Here is a 26120-nt window from a genome sequence, read left to right as displayed (position 1 = left end):
GCCTCACAATAAGCCTCAGAACAGAAGCTTAAAACAGTCTAAAAGGATCTTTGTGTTCTTTCTTTCCTATGAGTAATGTTCATTCAGAAAGCCTGACACTGCAAAGCTGTTTATAATTTGTAAATGTTCTATTCCGTGCCCCTGAAGGAAGCCTGATAGATAGTCAAAAAGACAAGAGCCAGAGTCTGATGACCCCAGGCACCAAACAAGCAGGGTTTAATTAAAACTCACACACTTTGAAGGAAATGTCAAGAACAACATCTCTTTTTACCACCAGCACCAGTAGCCTTGCCTATGGGGATTTCTCAGTAGACTTGGAAGCTCTCAGAATTTATCTTCCTAGGCCCACTCTGAAACCATTAAAAAATTTCCTAGTTTTTACCTTAGGAAGTATCTGTGGATAGATTTTTCCAAGAGATAGTAAAATAGAGGGCAGGACAGGAAGGATAAGGAAGGCTATCCAATGGGTGAGTACCACTGTCTATATATATGTACTGTATATATACTTGTATACAGAGTTTCAGATACCAGCCACAAGTATGTTTACCAGTACACACATGCACTTTACAGTCACAGCAACTCTCTCCTGTCAATCATATCTGCAACATATATGCACACAGTTCTAGAAATAAATATAGGTACATCATATACATATATGTATTGAATATAAACACAGATGAGCAAACCATTTGACATGTACACAGTACTAATACATAGTTTCAGGAATATTACTCACATTCACAGACTTCAGACATAGACATACATACACAAATGATATTGCAGAAACAATGTAGAATGTACACATTCGTGTATATATGTCACCAATACACATGAAGACAGATACTACAGAGTAACCCACATGGGCATAGTCTCAGATACTTATACACTCTGTACATCCACACAGAGAATACAAGTGTACAACATATGTAAAATTAGATATAAAATATACACGGAAACACAAGGCTTTGAACATATCTCAATCACACTGATGCATTTATCTAATTATTCTTTATCAATAAAAGAAATCAGGAATCAGATATGGGGTAAGAACCTGAATGATCAGAGAATCAGAGAGGCCACCAGTCACCTCCTCTCTCTTCCAATCTTCAAACCAGAGGGCTTGAGATTCTCTCACAGCCCTGCCTTACTATTTCCTGTCTCCTCTCTGCCCTCAATCCAAAACCTCTGTGGTTAATTTTGGTCAGCTAGTGGCTAGCTCCACCCTCTGGTTCAAAGTTAACTTTATTGTCAGGATGTGATCAAGATATCACACAACGGCACACATAATAAGCATGCTGCACATGCTTACAAACACAGTAGTAAGTCCTTATTTTATATATACTTATATATAATATTCACATCTAGAACTATTGAGGCAATCGTAGGAAAATATCATATATTGAGTCCAAACACACCCATTCTTCTTTTTTCTGCTTTTTATTTATTATCTAGAACTATAATCAAATTGAGTATCCCTCGAATAAAACCGAACACCAGAGTATCATACCATTACATCAGCATATTTAAGAATATCTGTTCAATACCACAAAGAGGTTTTTTTTTAGAATTTTACTTTTTTCCCCTTATTTATTTATTTAAAGAATTTCCATCCAGTCTGTTTGGACGCTCGCCTTCCTGGACCTGGAGGGAGGGGGAGGGAGCTGGAGCTTCCCACAGGGCAGGAAACCCTGACTGCCCTGGGGGACGGAGGGGAAGGAGGGGGGGAGTGGGGGGAGTGGGAGGGTGTTGGGAGGGGGGGCGGAAATGGAAACTTTTATAATTTAATAAAATTTACTAAAAAAAAAAAGAAAAAAAAAGAAAAACTGTAATTATAAATAACACAAAAAAAAGAATTTCCACTTCCTCCCCTCCTCCCAATACTCTTCAGCTCCCCCCACTCCCTCTCCTCCTCCCTCACCATTCCCAAGAGCAGTCAGGGTTTCCTGTCCTGTGGGAAATCCAAGTTTCTCCCCACTCCCTCCAGGTCCAGGAAGGTGAGCACCCAAACAGACCAGGATCCCAGAAAGCCAGTCCATGCAGATGAAACCAGACCCAGTGCCATTGTCAATGGCTTCTCAGTCAGCCCCCATGTCAGCCACATTCAGAGAATCCGGTTTGATCACATGCTCGTTCAGTCCCAGTCCAGCTGGCCTTGGTGAGCTCTCATTAGGTCAGTCCCCTTGTATCAGTGGGTGAACGCACCCTTCGCGGTCCTGACTTCATTTTTCATGTTCTCCTTCCTTCTGCTCTTCATTTGGACCTTGGGGGCTCAGTCAAGTGCTCCAATGTGGGTCTCTGTCTCTATCTCCATCCATCGTCGGATGAAGATTCCCTCTGGTTCTGCTTTCCTTGCTCACGATCTCCCTCTCTCTGCTTCTCATTTGGACCTAGGGAGTTAAGTCCAGTGTTCCAACATGTGTCTCTGTCTCTATCTCCATCCATCACCAGATGAAGGTTCTGTGGTGACATGCAAAATACTCATCAGTATGGTTATTGGCCAAGGCCAGTTCAGGTACCCTCTCCTCTGCTGCCCAGGGAACAATCTGGGGACCTCTCCTTGGGCCTGGGAACCCCTCCAGAATCAAGTCTCTTGCAAACCCTAAGTTGGCTCCCTTAGTTGAGATATAAACTTCCCTGCTCCCATAACCATCCTTCCTCCCTCCCCCCCTTCCATTCCCCCAAGCCATCCCCAATCCTCCCCCTCTCCCCTCCCCCTAACCATCTCCCCTTACTTCCACCCCCTCCACCCCCCGTGCACCCAAGTTTGCCTGGCAATCTTGCCTACTTCTAATATCCAGGAGGATAACTATATGATTTTCTTCAGGTTCACCTTATTTAGCTTCTCTAGGATCACGAATTATAGACTCAAAGACCTTTAACTATGGCTAGAATACACTTATGAGTGAGTACATACCATATTCCTCTTTCTGGGTCCTCACACAAGTCACACGCCTCTCACACATAATGCACCACAGGTAACAGGAACAACTCAAGAGCTACTTTGACAGAAACCCACATGTTATATTATTCTATAATCATTGGTCTCTGAATTGTGTAAAAACGCTATGTGGTAAATATATTGTTCACAAATAATTTTTAATAGGGTGTCTGTGAGGAGATGACCTATGAAGAAATCCAGGAACACTACCCTGAAGAATTTGCACTACGGGATCAGGATAAATATCGTTACCGCTATCCCAAGGGAGAGGTAAAGTTGAAGGGGTGGCCGAACTCCTAGGACTCTTCTGTATCTTCATTCCAACTGCCAGAGTTTCCTAAGTAGCTTTAGAAACAAGGCAAAACATGTTTTCAATAGCTGGTACCTGTCAAGGTACTTGATTATCTGATCTTTAGCTGTTAGGCAAGCCATTCCTCTTCTTTTAAAAAATATTTATTTATTTATTCATTCATTCAGTGTGTGCATGCATGCATGCATGCCAAGCCCCACATGCTTATGGAGGTCAGAGAACAACCCATGGAGAACAACCCATGTAACTCTGTTCTCTCCTTCTACCATGTGATCCCAGGGATCAAACTCAGCTCATCAGGTTGAGTGGTAGTTGCTATGACCTACTCCTCTTTTTTAAAAGCTACATATTTGCCTACTTATAGACACTATGTACTTTTAGAAGAACACTCTTTATCCAATGCCTTGTATTTGTCATTTCCTCACTGGACAATTTAAAATAGCTCAATATACTCTAATTCTGTAATATTTTATTGCCAACTTGCCTAAAGTTACAGACTCTCTCAGAAGTTGGCAAGGAACAAAAGCTATTAATTTAATCAACTTCTTGGCTACCATATGAGCCAGGCCATAATTTTTCTGTCTCTATGTGAGATGAATGCTTATTGCTTTCAATCCAGCCTCTACTTAGCCAGTTCTGCATTTTAATGTATTTATTAGTCATACTCTATCTTTGATCCAAAACCCTATGAACAATTATCTGAAAATATGGACATCTAGGAAGATAAAGCAGTAGATGTTATGTTCAGTCACAAATCACTTTAATATTTTCATCTTCATTCTCAGAAGGGACTTTATTAAGTTAATGTTAATTTGCTCTCCTTTACTTTATATTTATTTTAGGCTGTGTTATTAGATGCATACAAATTAAAAGCAATGTTGTCTTCTCACTGAATTATGCATATTTTAGTGAGAATGACTTAACTTTTTTCCTTAATAATGCCATTTACCTAACCCAAATCTAGCTCTACATGGTATCTTCTAACCTTTTTCTTAGTTCATCTTTATTTATTCACTTTCAACTTTTTTGGGTACTTTTGTTTTATTTATGTCTCTTATAAGCAGTTTATAGTTGGATTTTGTTGTTTTTAATTCAAACTGAAAGATGTATTTTGAATGCTAATCCTGCTATATATATTTTATTGCTATTACTGACTTTTTAACATTTATTTCTATTGTCTTTAACTTTCTATGCTTACTTTATTTTTCTCTTGCTTTCCTTAGGGTTGAGTTTTTCATCAATATGTGTTATAATCTGTTTCCAGATTCTTGTGGAGGTTACGCTTTACTTTAAAAATTCATCATGGTTCTTTCTGTTTTTGAAGATATCCCACTAAGGGTATGAGGTCAAAATATTGTACTTTAAAATCACTCAGAATAATTTGTTGTGTATTGTTATACAATCAACTTGAACTTTAACATTTTATATTTCTTTTTTAATTATTTTTTTCATATAATATATTTTTATTATGTTTCCCCTCCAAGATCCTCCACTTGCCCAACTTTATGTTGCTCTCTCTCTCTCTCTCTCTCTCTCTCTCTCTCTCTCTCTCTCTCTTTCTCTCTGTCTCTCTCTCTCTCTCTCTCTCTCTCTCTCTTTCTCTCTGTCTCTCTCTCTCTCTGTCTCTCTCTCTCTCTTTCTCTTTCAGAAAAATCCACAAAACACAAAGATGAAAATTAAAACAAACAAAAAACCAGTAAGACAGAAAGTGCCAAAACAAAACAGAATACTCACAAAAACAAAATAAAACATGTAGTTAATTTTGCATTGGCCAACTACTCTTGGGCATAGGGTCTGGTCTGAAGTGTGTTTGATATACTAGTGACTATACATTGGAGAAAATTCATTTTCCCTTTGCCAGCAGGTGTCAGTTGCAGATAGCTTCTTAGTTAGGGGTGGGACCCCATGTCTACTTCCCGCTCTCGGTGCTGAAACCCTGACTACTTGAATCTATGTAGGCCTTGTGCATGCTACCATAGATTCATATGTGTATCAGTCTTATTGTGTCTGGGAGACACTGTTTTTTTGGAAGTCATCTATCACCTCTGACTCTTACAATCTCTCTGACCCCTCTTTAATATAAGATCCCTTAGCCTTGAAGGGAGGGGTTTAATAAAGATATACCATTGATGACTGAGTGTTCCAAAGTCTTTCAACCCCACACAATGTCTAGTTATGGGTCTGTGTTTACATCCATCTACTACAAGAAGAAATTTCTCTGATGAGAGTTGAGTGAGGCACTAGTCTACGGGTGTAGCAATATGTCACTAGTAGTCATTTTATAGTTATGCTCCTTCAACAGAATAATAGTACTAGATTTTCCCATAGGCCAATGACATTATCTAGTCACAGGTTCTTGGACACTTTAGCAGTGTCAGGTATAGGTTCCATCTCATAGAATTAACCTTAAATCCAATCAAAAAGTGGTTTGTTATTCCCATAAGGTTTGTGCCATCATTGCACTAGTATATCTTGCAGGCAGGTCAATGTTACAAGTCACAGGTTTTGTAGCTGGGTGATATTGATGGTCACCCTTTCTCCTCTGGTAGTGTGCAGAGTACCTTCCAGCACCATTAATGCTAGTCAGTAGGGGTAAAGCTTACTTGAACACCAACTGAACTTATCTACGTCCGATGACATAGTAAGTTGTGTCTTCAGAAATAGAGCCTTACTATCAAATTGCAGAGAAAAACCAATAGCCTGCAATGTTTTGCAGGATTCTGTGGGACCCCTTTGGTCAGTGATTCAACAGATGTAACCCATTCATGGGACTGGAGTTTTTACTTGATAACATAAGATGTTTAAATGGGACACTGTCTCCCTTATTATATGGTGATTCTGTTTAAATTCCTTTCATGTATCTGTATATTTTAGGAAGCTTTTACGGTAAAAAGGTTTCTATGTGGTTTTTCAAAAGACCTTTAGAGTTAGTTATCCCTTACCATACATATTCCCTCCTTTACCCTGCTCTCCTATACCCCTTCCCAAGGAAGAAGAAATAAAATACAGTGTTATGGAAATACAAATGTGAAGCTAGAATAAGAACATTTAGTACTTTAATATACATGACTAACAGGTCTAAAAATCAATGTCTCTGCTATGCCCCTAAATAGTATAAGATCTTTCAAACTGCAGTTGCTTCCTCTCCTAACTTACATGTTTTATATTTTCACATAGCCTTAATCTCTTAACTCCCAAATGAACTATTACTGGCGTTGTTGTTATTGTTACATTTAGTCATTTAATTAAATGTTTACTGATCCTTTGATTATTCTTGTTTCTATCTCAAGTTTCATTTTTTCATCTTGTTGTACAGTTTCTCTAATGAAAATCTGTCATTAGTACTCTCACCTTTCCTTTTATCTAAAACTATCTTTGGGGGGGGGTGCATCCTCAATCCTCGATGATAATTGGTTGCATACAAAACTCTCAGTTGGACTGTCATTTTCTTAGCACTTTAAAGCTATTTCTCTTATTGTTTTATTGTTTCACTGTGGTTAAGGAATTTTTTTTCAGTTTCATTATTGTTTCTTTGGTCATTGGTTAAATGAGAAGCTTTTATATCTTTGTTGCCTTTAAGCTTAACTCGCCTATATCTAGATATTACTTGATTTCCCCTCCCACCCCTCCTTCCCTCTCTGCCCTTCATCTCTTTCCCCTCCTCTCCTTTTGTCTCGTCTCCTCTCCTTTCTCCCCTTTTCTTCTTCCCTCCTCTCCACTCTTCCCTCTACGTCTCTCTATTTCTTTAGTCCCCTTTTTTTCTTTCCACTCTCTTCCCCTCTCTTCAACATTCCTCCACTTTTCCCTCCCCTTCCTTCCTTCCTTCCTTCCTTCCTTTCTTTCTTTCTTCCTTTCTTTCTTTCTTTTTTCTTTCTTTCTTCCCTCCCCTTCTCTTCCCTCCCTTCTCCTCCCCTCTCTTCCCTTCCCTTCCTTCTTTCTTTTTCTTTCTACATGTTCTTTATGCCATCAGCCTTTTAAAATAATTGTTACAGGAAGCTTTTCATGTTTTTCCATCAGAATCAGAGGGACAGATATATTTTCTTACTGTTTCCCTTTTTCCTGTGGATTGACTTTTTCTATTTTAAACTTTGACTTAGGGTGTAAAGATTTGTTCTCTGAGAGTCTCAGATTTATGTTGAGTCACAACTCCCAGCTTAACTCCTATTTCTATAAGGTTTCTGAAATATCAGCTTCTTGGTTAATGAGATTGCCAAATGTCCTAGTCTAGTTGTGGCATCTACACCCAATTTTTAAAAAAACTTTTTATTTTGGAATACTACAGGTCAGAATTTTCCTTATTTTTTTTGAAATTTCAGATGTACATTTAAGTATATACTTTATAGTGGGGGTTATAGTGTTGTCTTTCATCCCACACTTATTGATTGGTTCATTTAGCAGTTGAGAAACTAAAACCCCAAGAAACAAGTGATTTGCCTTAGTCATTCTGTTGGGTCAACAATTCAACTGGCTCCCAAACCAAGTTTTCTTCTCTGGGTAAATGTGCTTCACCCCCATCCCCACTTCTTACCAAGTATTTGTCTTTTGTTCAGTCCTATGAGGATCTGGTTCAGCGTCTTGAGCCAGTTATAATGGAGCTAGAACGACAAGAAAATGTACTGGTAATCTGTCACCAGGCTGTCATGCGGTGCCTCCTGGCATACTTCCTGGATAAAAGTTCAGGTAACACACCCCTCCCGCTCTATTCCTGGTGTAAAGAGCTGGATGTGATTTGGGATGCTGATGTCAGCAATTAGAAGTTTATATCTTAGTGGTTAAAAGTACAATATTTAAAACAAGGATATCTAGGCTCAAATTTGTTTCATGTGTCTGTGCTACCTTCAGTAAGTACTGTTAGCTCCCCTCAGCCTGTTTTCTCAACTATAAAATGGTGAGAATTAATGGTAAGGTTGAAATAAACATGTTAAAAATCCTAGAACAGATGATGCATTTATGGATTATGTTGCCATTATTAGTATTCTCTTAACTAATCTGTAGAATCTGCATATTGAAAGCCATCATAAATAGTCTGCCACAGCTTCACATACTGAGACAGTATATCTCTGAAGCATTCTGACCTCAGTTGATGTGATACCTGCGCTCTTGCTATCGGAATAATTTCTCCAAGATAGCAATGTCTATAATTTAAGTTTTTTCAAGTTATAATTTATCTTTAAAAACATCTGCATTCTGTATTTATGAAAGTATGTATGCACAGACTTATATACTGCCATACATATATATAAACAGACTACTTATGCTATGCTGTCATTCATATTTATACATGCTTCAAATGTATATATATACTTAATATATACATATATATATTAAAACTTCCTATATTGCCATATATATATACAGAGAGATTGTATATATATACAATCATGCATATATATAGACTACATATGCTGCCATACATATGTATACATAGAATTTATATACTGCCATATGCATGTATACAAAGTACATATATGCTACATCTACTTCTCAGGTGGCCTGGCACTACCTTCATACGACAATCCATTTCTAATGTGGATGCTGAAATGTTGACATTTCCAGGATATTTTGAAGCTGTTTGGAAGCAATGCTAAATACTATTTAATGCCTGTAGTGTCCCAAACTCTTGATTCAATTCTGTATGCTAATTTCAAAATAAAAAAATATATAAAATATGGAATAATTCAAGATTGAAATCTAGGGAACTTGCGAGCTTGACATTGGATAAGTCATATTCTCTATCTGATCTTCAATATCCTCATTTGAAAATGTCCCCACTTGAAATAGGTGATGGACTATGTGATGGAGGTCTTTTCAGTCTTAGAATTTTGAGATTGTGGGGCAGGAACTATTCCCATTGCTCAGATAAGAAAACCAAGGTTTAGAGCAGTGAAATAATTTGCCCAAATTCATGGGATAGGAGTTAATCCCAGATGTCTGTCAGAGGTTTTCTCCTCTCAAATATACACAGGGGCCTTGTAGTTACTTCCTAACATCTCCATTTCTTACCATCTTTTATACACAGACCATTCTAGCTGCTCACAACTTCCCCCGGGAGCAAGATTATTCAGGGCTAGACAGATAGTTTTACCCTTAGTATTCAGGAGAGTGATGAAAGCATGCCCAGAGAAATTACATGAGGTAGAATGCATACCGACAGAACTGCAGGGCTAGGGCACCTGTAGTTTGTAGCTAATCTAACTTGTTCTGTAAAATGGGGACACTGAGGGCCAGAGAGAGAAGAAACAGTGGCAGAGCTAGGTCAGAGACTGTAGGCAAGTTACTTCTGTTCTCCAGCCCTGTTTCTTCATATGAAAAGTGGCAGTGGACAGGACCCAGGGCATCAATGAGGGTATAGTGTGGTCATACATACAAAAAAGTCATTGACCCAGAACTTAATTATAATGTTTAACAGTGGGGAGGAATGGAATGAATTTCCAGGAAAATGCCCCATCTTGATATATGTCAGGAGGTTGGGAGGATGGTAGCATGCCTTCAAAGCCTATAATTAACCTAAGGGACAAGAAGTCATTACAAGTGATGGTGTTCCAGCTAAATAAGGGAAGTAAGGATATGTAGTGCAGCCTGGAGAGTGATGAGGTGGATATCAAGATAAAGTGCCCCAAAAAGTGTGCATCCCAGTACTCTGTGAGTCCCTCCATGGTGGTACCTACAAACTGCAAGGGCAGAATAGGTATCTTGTCTTCAGAGTACCCTAAGTTTGAGGCTCTAAGCTTCCACTTCCTAGCCATGGTACATTTCCCCTTGAAGCCCATTTCTTTATCTATAAAATGAGCTAGATTGTTCTTCCTTTCCATCTGTCTGAAAAGTAGAAACACTGGTCTTGACAGGAAATTGTACATAAACGTTCAGAGTCACTTCCTGCATAATCATCAATAACAGGAAGCCAGTGAATCAATCAGTTCTTGTCATAAAGAAGTTGTAAGAATCACACACACACGGAGACAGACAGATGGTAGGTGGGGGGTTGCTGCCTGATCTGGAAGAAAGAGTGTAGTAGACAAATACCACATGTGCCTCTGCCATGGAAGTAGTATTTAGGAAAGTTAGGGGTGCGGGTGTAGGGTCTGTGTAAAGTTGACCTGGGCAGGAGGAAGGCTTTCTTTTTCCTGCTCATTCTGAGTAAAGAATTGAGACCTCTAGGTGGGTACCTAGCCCTCCCATGGGACTCACACTCTGTCCACTTTCCCAAGACTGTCTTGCTACTGTTTCCAGGCAACTAGGTTGCTTTCTTTTGCCCTAATTAGCTTGCTCTTGTGGCTACCCACCATATAGAATCCCAGCTGTAAGTCTGTGCTGGGACCCAAGTGGAAAGCTGAGATAGAAGTAGGAGCACCCAGCAAGCCTGCATGTTGTCCTCTGCTCAGTACTGCATCTCTCAGGGCTGCTGCTTCCTCCTTTCCAGATGAGCTGCCCTATCTCAAGTGTCCTCTGCACACAGTGCTCAAACTCACACCTGTGGCTTATGGTAAGTAGATCCACTTTCATTTAAGGAAAGGCACATAGAAGTCAGGGGTATGCCTCCAGTGTCTACCAGGAGCTCTAGGAGGCTCCTGGGTGAGGTCCCTAGGTGGCTGGCAGGATGTCCTGGTAGAGGTGCAGCTGGTGACAGTAGGCTAAGAGGAAAAAAACTAAGCTAGCATCCAAATCTAGAGCCTGGCTCTGTCTGTCTCTGCCTGGGCAGTGAGTACAGAACATTGTTCTATTTGTATTGAGCAGAATACCCAACAGATACCTTAGGAAAATTATACATTGGGGACATATTAAAGAATGGGGGCATTAGTTACTTATGAAAGGTTCATAAGGTTCATAAGCAGGGAAAGTATAGAATCAAATGTAGTCCAGGGTGTGAACAGGATAAAAGAACCAACTGGAATCTGTGATATGATAGCCTACAGGAATGGTGCTGAAGGGGCTACTATTGAACACCGGAGCTCCTGTTAGCCCCAGGTCCTTCTTCTTCAGGCTCCCTAGAACTTTCCAGTAATCACACCTCTAGTATTGCTAGAGGTATCTTCTGAATAAACCTTGCCTAGGTTTGAGTACCCGGAACAATAGCCTAGGACTCTTCCACTTAGCATGGCTTGGAGTACCCTCAGCCCTCTGTCAATCATATATAGATTAGACTACTGTCTTATCGGTCACAAAGATCATCTCCTCTCATTTCTTTCACCATATACAACCAAGCAATTGAAACTGAGCAAATAGACACTCTGGGAAGATGACTGTTGACTTTAGGGCTTTTGGGCCTGGAATCTTTCCCGCACATCCTACAGCTCCCCTGCCTTCAGGAGAGGTATAATCTAGAATAGTGATTCTCAACCTTTCTCATGTTGTGGTGACTCAACCATAAATTTATTTTCATTGCTACTTCTTAATTGTAATTTTGCTACTATTATGAATCATAGTGTAAATATCTGATATTCAGGATACTGATATGCAACCCCCCAAAGGATCATGACCTCTAGGTTGAGAACTGCTGATCTGAAGAGTATGGACCTGGGGTATGGGTAGTGATGGTGGGAAAGGGGAAATAATATCTTAGGGAAGACCTAGGCTTATCCCGAGTGCTTGTAGACATATGAGTTATTTTTTTCTGAGGCTGCAGAATAGAGTCCATCTACCTGAATGTGGAGGCTGTGAACACACACCGGGACAAGCCTGAGGTAGGTGGGGTGCTCTGTATCCAAGCTGCCTTTAACGTGGTATATTCTGAAAGTACCCTCGCATATGAAAGGGCTGGCTCCAGCCCCAGACATCCCAGGAGTTTCAAATCAACCAGCACTCAGAAATGGCAAAAACCATAGTCCAGGCCCATAGAGACTCAGGGATGTGACAATTCCTGCTAAAACAGGCCTCTGACTGATTCCCCAGGCATGCCTAAGAAGACAACCAGGACCCCTGCCTTCCTCAAAGAGGGATGTCTGGCAGTGAGGTCAAGAGGCAGGGAAGAACTGGGATCCTATACTTCCTACTAACCCTGGGCTCTCTCCTTAGAATGTGGACATCACCCGTGAACCTGAGGAAGCCCTGGACACTGTCCCTGCCCATTACTGAGCCCTTTCCAAGTGATCAGATTGCCTCTGTCCTCATTGATTTTCTCCTGTAGGAACTGCTGCCCTTGTTCTCCCTAAGCAGACTCTGGCTTTGGCCTGAGAGTGCCCTACCTCCAGTGAAGAAGTCCATAGCAGCTCCCAAACAGGTCTCAGTTCCTAGCTCAAACTAAGGAACCTACTTATTCATCGATAAAGCTCTTTTAAAATAACTATTTCCTGATCAATAAAGACATGTATTCCTGCCTATAGGACAGGAAGATACTATAAGGCTTCTCCCATTGTTCTCAAGATCTTGGTTCTGACCCAACTCTGGTGCTGTTGAAGAATGGGTGAGGACATCTGAGATCGAAGAGTCCTGGGGTAGCACTCTCAAACATGGACAAGATAGGTCCTGTGAGTTCCTGTTAGTTTTGTTCCTTGGTAGTCAAGGTACATGAGGACAGGATGTATTCATTGTTATACTCAAGAAGAATTCAGTACCTGGGCTAAAAGCTTCAGTCTCCAACTCTTGCTACTGTCCTGAGTAATTAATTTCATTGCCTATGTTAATGATACCATCAATACCCTCCCTCCCAGGGATGTGACTCCCTCAACTTAGTGATTATCTGTTTTCATTTGTGGCATCCTCTCTCTGGGCTAACTTATTGACTAGAAGCTTACCGTTCATTCAAGTCTATAAAATTTTATCATCCGTGAGACTTGAGCAGTATGCCTCTACACCACAGGCATTCATGTAGTATTTCCTAAATGAACAATATCTGCCCTTGTTCATCAGTATGTTCCTTTTGAGGCCTCTATTTTCTCCTAGTTCTTTAGTTCTCAATATTCTTCTATCTCTAACCAACTTGGACCTACCTCTTCAGGCACAATGCATACACTAACCATTGTGAGCCAGGTGCTAGTGTCCATGTGATAAAGAGACTCATAACTTTGCTGCTTTGTTTCCTAGTCCTTTCAGCACAACCACCCAGTTAGATCCAAGCCTTGAATCATCCATACCTTTTTTCTGGGATCTACTAGGGTTGGAGATCACTGCTTGAAACAGATCTATTTTTCTACTTCCACAGCTACCCTTGAATCCTGTTCAAAGTCAGGGTCACCCTGTATTTTCTGGCACCTTGTCCCTTTCCACTGTCTCATACTACTTCAGTCAATTCCAGACTCTTTCATATCAATCCTCTACCTCTCATTTGACTTTGGTCCTACAGTCCATACTTATTTTTCTTTCCTATCCCAAGAGAATGTCCTCTTGCTCCCATGTCAACTCCTAGTTCCTTTCCTTCTTATCCCTCTATTCTTACACAGTTGCCCCAAGTTAGTGTGAATTTACTATCCACAGCTCTTTCTGTTTGCATTCTATCTTAGGCTTCCCCCTTTCATATCTGCTCAAGCACACTTTCCCAGAGCTCTCCGACCCTTAGAAATATCTGCCTTTTAGCTGGATCCCTACAGTCCCCAAAAAGCTAAGCTTAACTCTAGTTGTTCTACAAACCCCAGACATCGCATCTAGCCATATTAAAAGATGGAATAAACTCAGATTCCTTTGGCAAATTTAATGTAACTCTGATACCAAAATATGACAACAACACAAGAAGCAAACACAAAGCAGGAACAGCAGATTTTTCTTAGTGTTTCACTCAGCTAATGGGTAGTAGCTGCTTAGGCTGCTGTGTGGACAAAGATTCCAAAGCTGCACATTGGCTCCATGGGAAGTACTGCTGCGTTAGTGTTACCTGCAAACATGGGTAACAAACGTAACAAACCTGAAAAACAAACAAAGCAAAATGCCCAGAAACACATGTTAGCACAAAACCCATTTCCTTTTATTTCCTTTCTTCTCACTTGGCCCTCCTAGCTTAGGGTTTCTTCTAGTATTTCCCAACTATTATAGCTATCCCCACAGATCCTAGCTATGGGCATATTGCAGTTACCTGAAACTTCACTAGCCGTAAGAGAAGCCACAGGCACCGAGGTTATTGGCTCCACCACCAAAGCCAGTACCAGTGCTTGGTCCACCGCTGAATCCAGCACTGGTGTTCAGTCCACCACCGAAGCCAGCACTGGTGCTCAGTCCACCACCGAAGCCAGTACTGGTGCTCAGTCCACCACCAAAGCCAGCTGCAGTGCTTGGTCCTCCGAAGCCACCTCCAGTGCTTGGTCCGCCAAAGCCAGCTCCTGTACTTGGTCCACCACCAAAGCCACCAGTGCTTGGTGCATTGCAGAAGCCAGCACCAGTGCTTGGTCCACCACTAAAGCCAACAATAGAACTGGGTCCATTACTGAAGCTGGAGCCGGTGCTGGTTTCACCAGTAAAGCCACTGCTGGTGTTGGAATCACTGCCAAAGCCAATGATGGTATTCAGTCCTCTGTCGAAGCTGGCATTAGGCCCACTGCCAAAGCCATTGCCAGTGCTGAGGCTTACACCAAAGCCTGCACCAGTGCCAAGTGTGCCGCCAAAACCATTATTGGTACTCAGGTCACCAGCAAAGCCATCATTAGTGACCAATCCACCACCAAAGCCAGTGTTGCTGCCAAGTCCATCACCAAAACCAGCACTAGTGCCCAGTCCACCACCAAAATCAGTGCTAGTGTTTAGTCCACCATTGAAGCCAGCACTGGTACCCAGTCCCCCACTGAAGTCAGCATTAGAACTTAGTCCACCACCAAAATCATTGCTGGTGCCTAGTCCACCACCAAAGCCAGTGCTGGTGCCCAGGCCACCATTGAAGCTAGCACTGGGGCCTAAGCTTCCACCAAAGCCAGTGCTGGTACCTAGGCTGCTGCCAAAGCCAGCACTGGTGCCCAATCCATTTCCAAAGCCAGCACTGGTACTTAGCCCATTCCCGAAACTGAAAATGGCACTGGTGCTGTTGCCCTCACTGTAATTGGCACTGGTAGCACCACTAAAGCAGGAGTTGGTGCTGGAAGAGCCTCCAAAGCACAGGTTGGTGTTAGATGCACTGCCAAAACAGAGACTGGTGCTAGGTGCTCCACCAAAACAGAGGTTAGTATTGTGAGAACCACCAAAGCTGACACTGGTAGTGGGAGCACTACCAAAGCTAATGCTGTTGCTATGGGTACTACCAAAGTCAGTGGTACTAAGTGCCCCACCAAAGCCAACACTGGTACTGAATGCACCACCAAAGTCAGGGTTGGTGCTGATTGCACCGCCAAAGCTGGCACTGGTGCTGATGGCACTACCAAAGCCAGCACTGTTACTAAGAGCACCACCAAAGCTGGCACTAGTACTGATGGCACCACCAAAGCCAGCACTATTACTGAGCGCACTATCAAAGCTGGCACTGGTACTGATGGCACCGCCAAAGCCAGCACTGTTATTGAGTGCACCACCAAAGCTGGCACTGGTACTTATGGCACCGCCAAAGCCAGCACTGTTACTGAGTGCACCATCAAAGCTGGCACTGGTACTGATAGCACTGCCAAAGCCAGTACTGCCACTGAGTGCACCACTAAAGCTGGCACTGGTGCTGATGGCACTGCCAAAGTCAGCATTACTATTAAGTGCATTACCAAAGCTGGCACTGGTGCTGATGGCACCGCCAAAGCCAGAACTGCCATTGAGTACACTACCAAAGCTGGCACTGGTGCTGAGTGCACTGCCAAAGCCAGAACTGGTGCTAATGGCACCACCAAAGCTGGCACTGCTGTTGAGTGCACTGCCAAAGCCGGTGCTTGTGTTGATGGCACCACCAAAGCTGGCACTGCTATTGAGTGCACCACCAAAGCCAGTACTTATGGCACCACCAAAGCTGGCACTGCTGTTGAGTGCATTGCCAAAGCCAGCACTGGTGCTGATGGCACCACCAAAGCTGGTACTGCTGTTGAGTGTACCGCCAAAGCCAGCACTGGTGCCAGAAGAGCCACCAAAGCTGACGCTAGTGCTTAATGTGCCACCAAAGTCAGAGCTGGTGCTAGAAGAAGCACCAAAGGAAACACTGGTGCTGAGTGTACCACCAAAACCAGTATTGGTGCTAGGAGAACTACCAAAGCAGATACTGGTACTGAGTGTGCCTCCGAAGCCGACACCAGAGCAGGGGGAGCTACCAAAGCAGACACTGGTGCTAAGTGTGCCTCCAAAGCCAGTAGTGGTGCTAACTGCACCACTGAAGACAGTGCTTGTGGTAGGTACACTGCCAAAGCTGGTGCTTGTGCTGAGTGCACCACTAAAGCCAGCTGTAGTACTAAGTGTGCCTCCAAAGCCACAGCTGGCTCCACCATTGAAACTGGCACTTGTACAAGGTGCACCACCAAAACTAATACTGGCTCCACCACTGAAACTGGTACTGGTGGTAGGAGAACCACCAAAGCTAATGCTGGATCCACTGCTGAAACTACTGCTAATGCTGGGCGCACCACCAAAGCTAATGCTGGCGGTGCTGCTGAAACTAGTGTTAGTACTGGGCGTACCACCAAAGCTAATGCTGGCAGTGCTGCTGAAACTAGTGCTAGTGTTGGGTGCACCTCCAAAGCTAATGCTGGCTCCACTGCTGAAGCTAGTGCTGGTACTAGATGCACCACCAAAGCTAATGCTTGCTGTGTTACAGAAAGTGGCACTAGTACTGGGTGTACCACTGAAGCTAATGCTGGCTCCACCACTGAAACTAGTGCTAGTGATAGATGTGTCACCAAAGCTAATGCTTGCTGCACTGCTGAAGTTGGCAGAGGTATTGGGTACACTACCAAAGGTAATGCCATTTCTGCCACCAAAGCCACCATTAGAGTTGGGTATGCCGCCAAAGCCACCATTAGAGTTGGGTATGCCTCCAAAGCCACCACTGGGGTTGGTTATACCACCAAAGCCACCACTGGGGTTGGTTATACCACCAAAGCTAATACTAGCACCATCACTGAAGCTATTTCTAGTACTAGCTCCTTGGTTGAAGTTGACATTGTTGGTAGGATCTGCATTTTCTTGGGCTCTGGAATCAATTTCAAAGGAAAATCTGCTCCAGGCTTGAGCATCATCACCCAACTCTTCCCTTGTTAAGCAGTCAATATCCATGTCATCCCAATTCCAGGGCCCAGCCACAGCTTCCTCGCCAATCCCCATTTGGGCTCTTGCCTCAGCCCTGGCTTCAGCCTCAGCCACAGCCACAGCTGCAGCCTGAACGTCCATCTCTACTGCCTCCCGGTACTGAGCAGCCCAGTCTTTAGGATCTTTCTTCTGTACCTAAAATGGAAATTATAATTACTAGAAGAAAAATAGCCCTTATACTTATGTGTGAAGTACCCACTATGGGATCCACACAGAACTAATAGTGGTAAATAAAAAAAGACATCTTTCTAGAGTTCTAATGAGTAAGTCTTGATATCAAACTTCAGCCCAGATAACTGAGGCATACAAGTTATGTCCTTAGACAAGTTACTTTATATCACTGAACCTAAATATCCCCATTTGTAATATGGGAAAGTACAAGAGACCAAGTATGTTATGGGCTGAGTGTATTTCCCCAGAATTCTTATGTTGAATACGCAACCCCTAATCATTACTATATTTTCAGATAGGGTTTTTTATGGGTATACCTTAAATGAGTAAGGCCTTGATCAAATAGGACTGACATGAAAATGAACTCAAGCTTGTTCTATGTAATGTGAAGACTCAGAAAAAGCCTCTATAAGTCAGAAAGACCTGCACCACAAACTGTACTAGATGTTGATCTAGGGATCTTATCTCCAGAACTGTGAGTATATCGATTTCTGTATCTTAAGACCTCCAGCTATTAATAATATTTTATAATGGCAGTCTAAACTGACTGATAGAATGTAAAACTTAACTAGACAAAGTTGTATGTCTTGCAATATATATCTGGGACATTATTGAGGCTTTATATTTTTATATACAAACCATATGTTGTCCCATACCTGTCTATCACTACACACAGCCTGCCTCAGCATGGAGCATCCTATTCCCTTAATGTACCAAGATCAGGAAGTTCATTACCTTGCATGCAAATTTCAGGACTTTCATCTTGCTAGTCTCGTGGTAAGACCGCAGGCCCCAGAAGAATTCATATTCAGGTGGTCTGCTGTTGGGGACCCTCTTGTATTCCAGATACCTTGGAGAAAAGAAAATGAAACTTGCTTCTAAACAAGCAAAAGTACTGTTTAACCACTAGGCCTCAGATGAAGGAATTTTCTCTCAACAAACACCTGGAGTCCAGACCCAGACTCATTCCCATACAAACATGGTTCCATACAAAGCCATAGTGATACATATACAGGACATGAAACCACAGAAAACAGATGTGTTTTGTCTCCTATAAAGACTAACCCCAGATTCCATTTGGGTGTACTGTTAATAGATTGACCATTTTTGGGCCCCTGCTATGAGTACATCTGACTGCAAGGGTCCTAATGGGGCTTGGCCACAAGAATTGTAGATAGGACTTGGGTCTAGGTCACAGAATGCCTATCTATCTACAAAGAGTTAAGAAAAGTACAATGTATTTTTTTAACCAGATAACCACACCCAGAGCACTTCAGAGCTACACAAAGCCTTGAACACTACTTACTTCTGCTTCACGAATTCATCTGTGATGAGTTTCCTCACTTCTCCAAAGAGTGAATGTCTTACCCTAGCAAAGGAAAAAATAATCAATGAATACAGAGCAGAACTACCTAGATGAAGGTAGAGGTATTTCCCAACATGAAGCAGATTCTATAGCCAATGAGGCAGTCTCAATGAAGTGAAGACAGTAGTGAGCATATGGCCACTAGAAGAAAACAGTGGAGACCAGATGGCACTTGTCAGAGATGCCTGAAGGTCCACCTTACACCTCATCTCAGAACAGACAGAAGACATAAATGAGAAAAGAAGCAGAGTTCAGAACCATTTTGTCATTCATCCAGGTAAGAAATCCCCTACCCCCACCCCACGCTCCACCAGACCACCAGGTTGATGCAATCCTAGGACCGTCCTCTCTTGCCAAAAAACAACACGGACAGCAAGCACTGAGAGAGCCCAATCATACCCAGGGCGCAGCCCCAACTTGCGCAGCACCTCCCAGATGACAGCTGCAAGAGGAGGCAAGGAGACAAGGACAGAAAATGAGCACCTGGAATTCAGACAACAGCCACCTATTCAGCTGCATGCCCAGCAACTCACCCTCACTGGCCTTGTTGCCATTCATGAAAATGACACTCAGAATTACCATGAGGAGACCCAGCTTAGGTGTGTCCTTGGTCCTAAGAGAAATACCAGACAAAGAGAAAGTTTATGATCATAAGTTATCACCTATACAACACAGCTCATTAGGCCAGCCTCTCCTAGATTCCCCAGATACAGAGAATTCAGCCTACTCTGTGGTCCCAGCTATCAATGATCCAAGGGAAGGTGCTTTCACTCTTGAGCCAAGGTCTCCAGTAAAATGGGAAACCACATACTATCCCTACCCAACGTTAGCAGGACATGGAAGAAGCCCTGTCCACCACATGGAAGCTTAGCCAACGGGAGTCTTTTCTTTCTCTCCCAAAGTCTCCGGCCCCAAGAAGTTCTAGATGGAACACTAGTGACACTCCTGCTCTCAAGCATCATGGTCCACACCAGAAGTCCCTCCCTCCTTTGAGAGCCACCCTTCCACAGTCAGGCCAGGCACTCCATAGAAGAGATAAGTAACAATAGGCTGATTTCCTGGGAGCTTGTTAGCAAGCAAACTTGACAGCAGCAATGGCCACTCTAGGCTCTGAAACCCTTCTGCCAGTCATAATCTGGCTACTGCTCACAGGGATCCAGCCATGTGTGGGAGCTGGGACATGAGCGTTTAGACCATCTTTCCTGAACTTCTAAGAGGAAGCAGAAGCCCCTTCCCACCCTGGCACTTTCCCAGCTTACGTTCCCAGTATGCCTGCAGAGGACTCCTGAGTGCTGATAAGAATATACAAGCTACTTTGCTTATCAATTTCCTTCAGGTTGACTCGAAACATCTGCCAAGTAAAAGAATAGTCTGTGAGATTGCAAAATATATCTTAGGTATCAACTAGCATGATGGGCATTCTGAGAAAAGTAAGAATTTTGTATGAGAGAAAATGCATATAAAGCATATAGTTCAGTACAAAGCACACATTAAACATATAAAAAACATAGTAGTCATCAGTAGCGTCTGTGGGCATTTGGGGAGACAGAGAGGTGAGCAACTGCAATACATGAGATGGTGTATCCAGCAGCAGACAGAGGCCAGGGCTCAGCTGCATAGCTTTAGTACCAGCTGTGCTTCTACCAGTGACCTGTGATCAGTGGCTGCCCCTCCCTAGGCCACTGTGTGCTCATTTGCATGGTGATGGCAATGTATTAGATCTCTGTGCTTCACCCCAGGAGGATGATAATATACCTTTCCTCTGTTTAAGGTTTCCCCAGTGCACCCACCCCCAGGGCTGCCCCTTCACCTTCTCCAGAGCATAGCTTGCTCGCTCAATGATCTCTGGAAAATACTCATCATATTCTTGGATGACATCCTTCAGCATGTCTACAAGAAAGGGGAGACAGAAGATGCTAACCTGTACAGGTCAGATGACTGCGGTCTTTCCCCAGCCCTGTGTGGTCAGGGTAGCTATAGTGAAATAGGAGTGTGGCAGCTGATGCAGTATGAAAGGAGGTGATAAGTAAATAGTTCCCTGCAAGCCATGGGGAAAGAATGGTGAAGAAGAGCTCAAGAAGGCTACCTGAACGCTTGATGGGGATCTTTGTCTGGTCCTTAACCAACAGGTATTTCACCAACTTATTTGCCTGAAAGAGTAAGAGTTGGGGAGGTATCAGTACAGTGGCAAAACACTTGGGAGAATATCAGAGAATGAAGAGAAAGAAAAACAGGACCTGAGCAGATTGAATTCTTACCCTTTCCTGCAAAATGGCCACATCTCGGGGTGGTGTAGGCCTCCGGCCCCATGGGATCCGCCTGAAATTGCTCCCAGTTCTTTCTTCTCCATTGGGATGCTTAGACTTTATCAATGGGAAAAAAATGTCTGGAGTTACCAAATGAAAGAGATTGTTGTTTCTTTCAAAAAGTCCCCCTAGAGTCTAGTGGGTGGGCCTGGACTCTCCCCTACAGAGGGGTGTGGCTCTAACCCTGGCTACCCTGAGTCCCAAGCTTTTCTTTCCCTGGCTTCTAGTCAACAGTTTATTTCACTTCCCAGGGCACAAGCCAACCAAGGACATGGCCTGGGGGTTTTCCCTTTTCTTTGGCCACCACCATACTCTGCTAGCTACAGGTCTTCTTAGATCACTTCATTCCAGGACTTTGTTTTCTTATCTGTAAAACTGGTACTTAAGTCCCAATTATTAAGAGTTCTTCTCAAGAAATCCACATATAATCTGGGTAAATGTATGTGATACAATGTATGGCACATTGTTAAATATTGTATAAACATAATGTGAGTTACAAATAGGTCTTGACTAAATTCACAAATGTATTTCCCTACCAATCCATGAGCTACTAGTGGACACAAAAGTGTGTCATATTCTCAGCATATCCTATAGTCTATATGAACACATGGTCACCCTTGAAGTTAAATGACTCAAGAAACATAAGACAAACAACCTAGTATAGGAGTGAGAAAGCAGCACAACGTTAAGGATAATATCACAGATCTTACCTTCCGGTTCCTCTTGCCCCGGGTTCTGGTTGTGGGCTCCAAACTCAACTGAGCCAGGTAGTCATCTGCCAAGGCCTGAACAGCAGCAGCAACCTGAGTCTCAAGGGCACTTATGCTGGCCTGAGAGGTAGCCATCTTGGCCTGAGCTCCTTGTTCATTGATTTGAGCCTGGCTTTCAGTTGCCCGAGTCTTAGTGGCAGCCTTTCGAGCCCTAGACCCTCTCCTGATCCGTACAGTGACTGATAGGGCATGGTTTGGGACCATTTGAAGGGCAGGTGGAGCCTCAGAGAGCTCAGAAGCAGAATTTGGGCCTTTATTGGCAACCTTCTTCCCCTTGGGCTTTTTGGGCCTTAGAACTACAGCTGAAGTCTCAATCTGTCTGCTAGATCCCTCAATAGCATTTGAGGGCTCTCCATACTCAGTGTCAGCATTCGTGGGTTTAGCAGTTGTCCTCTTAGCTTTGGAAATTTTCTTGGTTCGGATAGTGGCTGCTGAGGACTGGATACTAGCTGTCTCCTTGGCAGTTTGGCCTTGGGTAGTGGCTGCGTGGGTGGCAGTCGAAGCCAGTGAGATCTCAGTGGCACTGGGTATGGTCTTATTGGCAGCCTTCTTTGCCTTAGAAGCTTTTTTGGGTTTGCTGACAGCTATCAAGGCCAGGGAATTAGCTGACTCATTGGCAACTGGAGACTGGATAGTTGGTGAGGTAACTGGCAGGTTTAGGGCCTGTAAGGGTGACTTGAGCTGTGTAGTGACATCCTCAGTGTCAGTTAGGGATACCTTGGGAGTAACTCTCTTTGTCTTGGCTTTCTTGGTTTGAGCAGTAATTGAAGCCTGGATATTGGCTGGCTCAGTAGTAGCAGAAACCTGGTTGATCTGGGTGAACATTGGTAGGTTTAAAGCCTGCAGAGTTACTTTAGGCTTGTTGCTAGCAATGTCATTGGCAGGTGGGACCTGAGGGGGAGTGGGTGTGGTCTTAGTGATAGCTTTAATAGAAGTCTTCTTGGTCTTGCTTTTCTTAGGCCGGCTGGCAATCGGTGGGTCCTTGGATGCCGACAACAGGGTATGCATCAGCAGGACACTGTCCTTCTCTGTGCTCTCAGTCTGTACATCTGGAGAGAAAGGAAGCCCTAGGCTCCCAGGGGGAGGCAGAGGGCCCTACATACTTAGGATTATGATCCTATGTAACATCTAGTCCCCCTGCAACCAGCCCTCTTTACAGTGGCCCCCGTTCCCAAACAGTTAGATTGAAAGGGGGTGGGGAAACAAACAAGGAGCAGGAGACAGAGTCAGGCAGGTTTCCTTCTTCCCAGCACCATGCAAAGGAAGATTGAGACAGGTTAGGTAGGGAATTATGGAACCACACAATGGTAGTGGACTCCAGAGAGGTAAGTGAATTTGGGGGAGGGTAGATGGCCTGGTAAGAATGCAGAGAGGTCTCACCTGGAATGTAGGCACCCGAAAACCATAGTCATTTCTTCTATCCATCGTTCTAAGAGACTGTAATAGCTGAGCCTGAAAGAAATAGGGCTGAGTTAGAGGAAAATAAGGGAGCAGGGAGATTCATCCGATGTCTTGCTAAATCTGAAGATGGAAAGAATTTACCTGGTTTTTGACCCCAAACCTTTCTGGGTTTGCCTATCTAGAAGCGCAGGGCATCTTGTTTCTGAGCTCCAGTATCTTTCACTTCCAAGATGGCAAATCAGTTCTACGACCTACACCTGAATACACCCTCTACCACACCGCAACCTGACAGTGCGCATGCGCACAGAACACACGAACACACACACACACACACCCGCACGCAAGCAGGATCACAGGTTTCCCAAATGAGCCTGGTCCTCAGGGCCCTCAGTACGCATGCGCTTTGGTGGACAGGACCATCTCTAACCATCTCATTTCCACTTATGCCCCCCTTCCCCTGAGCTACAGAACATCTCGGTCCCACCCGCCGCCTCCCCCTAACTACACCATTTCTCAGCCCACCCTTTCCCCCCTTAGAATGGCTCAGGCTCTGCAGGGCCATTTCGCGCCGCCCCCTCTCCCCCCTTCCCCAGAAGCTCCCCCCCCCCATTCCTCTGCTGCCGCGCGGCTTGTCAGCCACTCACCCTCGCTGTGGTTCCGCAGTCCTCCGCACCTCCCACCCCTCCGCAAGCCCCCTCCCCCCACGCTGCAGTCGCCTCCGCCGACACTGCCCCCCCACCTCGGTCCACGTCTGCAACGGCCCAGCCCCGCCCTTTCTGCAATATGGATACCCCACCCCCAAATCCAACAGGGTTACCCTTCGTGGATTCCCAGCTCCCTAACACTCTACCAGGTCATTCCCCCTTTCAAACCAGTGCTAACCGGATCCTAGCCCGCCCTTTCTCCCTTCCAAGTCTGGTTCCTGGGCCGTTTAAAAAGGATTCTGCCGCTCCTTTCTTAGTCCCGATCCGATCCATCCTTTCCGTAGCCCAGAGGGGGTCCAGCCCCCTTTCTTCAGCTTAATCCGTTAATTCCATCCCTTACCTCCCTCCTGAACTCGGTCCTCCCTCCTTTTTACTATAGCCTGAACGATTTCTCAACGTTTCCTTTACACAACCCCAAACAGGTCCGCATCCCTTCTTTCCATCCCCAAACTGAGTCCAGACCTTCCCTTGGCCCAGAGATCCCGCCCCCGCCTTTCTCCCGTTAGGATTGGGTCCAGGCACCTCTAAACCCACCACATCGAAGCCGCTAGATCCCAAACTCCGGCAGGTTTTCTTCAAACCTTAAGGTTGTGTGAAGCCAGTCACCCCGAAGCTGCAGCCTTTAAGGCCCCACAGTGTCTTTACCAAAGCTAGCCACCTCAGCTCACCTCGCCCTCGTGAGTCCAGAGGACGTCTGCTCTCTCCAAGCCTCTCCTCAGGTCTGAGCTTGTTACCCCCCCCCCGCCTGGCCGGAAGTGGTCCTGCCTCTTTCCGCCTCCAGAGGGGGGTCTCCGTCCCTACCGGCCTGCCCCACCCCCTCTCTGCTTAACGACTTCCCGATCTCCTCAGTGTAGCTCCTCTTTTCTGTTTACTACCTCTTGTTCAGCATCACACCTATTCTCCATTTCATTTCTCCGTTCCCCATTCTGTGTCCCTGTTTCTATTTGATTTTTTGTTTCTCCTGAAGAGAATGACTTCAGAGCTCCCACGCCTGTCCCGACAACACTAATTACATGGCGTGATACACTGTGAGAACAGAGGATTAAATCACATCCATTGCTGACTTTCAAATAAGTTCAAATTAAGATATCCTGAGTCTCTAAACATTAGCAGGATGCTCCCAAATAATTCAAATATAATAAATTAAACATATATTTCATACATATATACATATATATTTAAAGTAAATGTAAGAAAAATCAATTGGTGCCGGTCAGATGGTTCCGCGGTTAAAAGCACTTGCCACTAAGCCTGAGGACTTGAAGTCTAGTCCCTGAACCCACATGGTGGAGGGAGAAACCTTACTCCCACAAGTTGTCCTCACAGCCCTGCTTGCGCACAAACACATATGTGCATGCACACACACACTTTAGTTATTACAAATAAAAATGTAATAAAAATCCCTGGATGTTTCAATTTATCTCAAAATAATTGCACTGTTGCCTTTTAAAAAGCAAATTATTTGAAAAATATTGGAATGGGTATTTAACAAAGCACTGATGTAATTCCAGAACTACTTGGGAGGGAGATGTGGAAGGATCTTGAATTCAAATATAGCCTTCTTCGGTGAGACTATAAATAAAAAATTAGATGCATAAAATGCATATATATAGTGCATATATGCATACTTGTACATTTGTATTAGATAGACACATACAAATATACATGAATGCCTTTTTTCCATGTTCTTCTTTTACTGATGCACTGAGCAAGGATTTAGACTGTCTCTTGTGATATAGTGCACTACTCCCCAGTGCAAGAAACATTTTGTGCTATTCACTTTTTCATTCAATTATGCCAAAGTGAGTAGAGACAATCATGTCAGATAAAAGAGATATTAAGTCAAAAACTAAAAGGACACATTATAAAAAGAATGACATTACAGACTGGATTTGGTGGCCCATACCTTTAATCCCAGTACTCAGAGGCAGAGACAGGCAGATCTCTGTGAGTTCAGAGCCTAGTCATGGTTACATATTGAGGTCCAGTATTTAAAAAAAAACTATATAATAAGAGAAAATTCATAA

At 43.7% G+C, this 26120-nt stretch overlaps 2 protein-coding genes and 1 non-coding gene across 11 annotated transcripts in view; 1 reads left to right on the top strand and 2 right to left on the bottom strand.

Moving 5' to 3' along the window:
* The window catches only part of Pfkfb1 (6-phosphofructo-2-kinase/fructose-2,6-biphosphatase 1), a 67831-nt gene extending 55021 nt beyond the window's left edge, over positions 1-12810 (top strand). For 3 of the 6 annotated variants that reach the window (XM_085685120.1, XM_048441592.2, XM_048441590.2), the window contains exons 10-14: positions 3104-3208; positions 7799-7928; positions 10669-10731; positions 11865-11929; positions 12261-12562. In XM_085685120.1, the coding sequence (XP_085541246.1) occupies positions 3104-3208; positions 7799-7928; positions 10669-10731; positions 11865-11929; positions 12261-12320 (423 nt within the window). In that variant the 3' untranslated portion in view covers positions 12321-12562. The other 3 variants (XR_015000474.2, XR_015000473.2, XM_048441591.3) reach the window with 3 other exon arrangements.
* A 1047-nt stretch (positions 12811-13857) lies between these two features.
* Positions 13858-24995, bottom strand: LOC125405219 (uncharacterized). Of its 4 annotated transcripts, none has more exons than XM_087903186.1 (13): positions 24762-24995; positions 23369-23440; positions 21929-23083; positions 21171-21275; positions 20999-21062; positions 20723-20802; positions 20172-20263; positions 19446-19525; positions 19312-19354; positions 18853-18915; positions 18282-18396; positions 14251-17510; positions 13858-14052 (listed from the first exon to the last, which is right to left on the bottom strand). In XM_087903186.1, the coding sequence occupies exons 2-12, from the start codon at positions 23411-23413 to the stop codon at positions 14262-14264; spliced, it is 5091 nt and encodes a 1696-aa protein (XP_087759312.1). In that variant the 5' UTR covers positions 23414-23440; positions 24762-24995; the 3' UTR covers positions 13858-14052; positions 14251-14261. The 4 variants fall into 4 exon arrangements, with proteins under 4 accessions (XP_087759312.1, XP_087759309.1, XP_087759310.1 ...); XM_087903183.1 differs by having other exon boundaries at positions 13858-14082; positions 24762-24993; XM_087903184.1 differs by having other exon boundaries at positions 13858-14082; positions 24628-24766.
* LOC125405257 (small nucleolar RNA SNORA11) lies at positions 18554-18679 on the bottom strand. Its single transcript, XR_007233515.1, has one exon. It is a non-coding gene; the product is annotated as a small nucleolar RNA SNORA11 (small nucleolar RNA).
* Positions 24996-26120: the final 1125 nt, after the last annotated feature.

Source organism: Myodes glareolus, chromosome X, assembly GCF_982192425.1.
Source record: "Myodes glareolus chromosome X, mMyoGla1.1, whole genome shotgun sequence".
Classification (NCBI taxonomy): Eukaryota; Metazoa; Chordata; class Mammalia; order Rodentia; family Cricetidae; genus Myodes; species Myodes glareolus.
The sequence above is the reverse complement of the archived record's forward strand: the minus strand, read 5'-3'. Positions and strand labels throughout refer to the sequence as shown.

Coding starts and splice junctions, on each gene's coding strand:
- LOC125405219 (XM_087903186.1), bottom strand. CDS start 23,413: ATGGATAGAAGAAATGACTATGGTTTTCGGGTGCCTACATTCCAG. Junction 23,084..23,368: donor TTCGGGTGCCTACATTCCAG/GTGAGACCTCTC, acceptor CTAAGTATGTAG/GGCCCTCTGCCTCCCCCTGG. Junction 17,511..18,281: donor TCCTGAAATTTGCATGCAAG/GTAATGAACTTC, acceptor TTTCCATTTTAG/GTACAGAAGAAAGATCCTAA.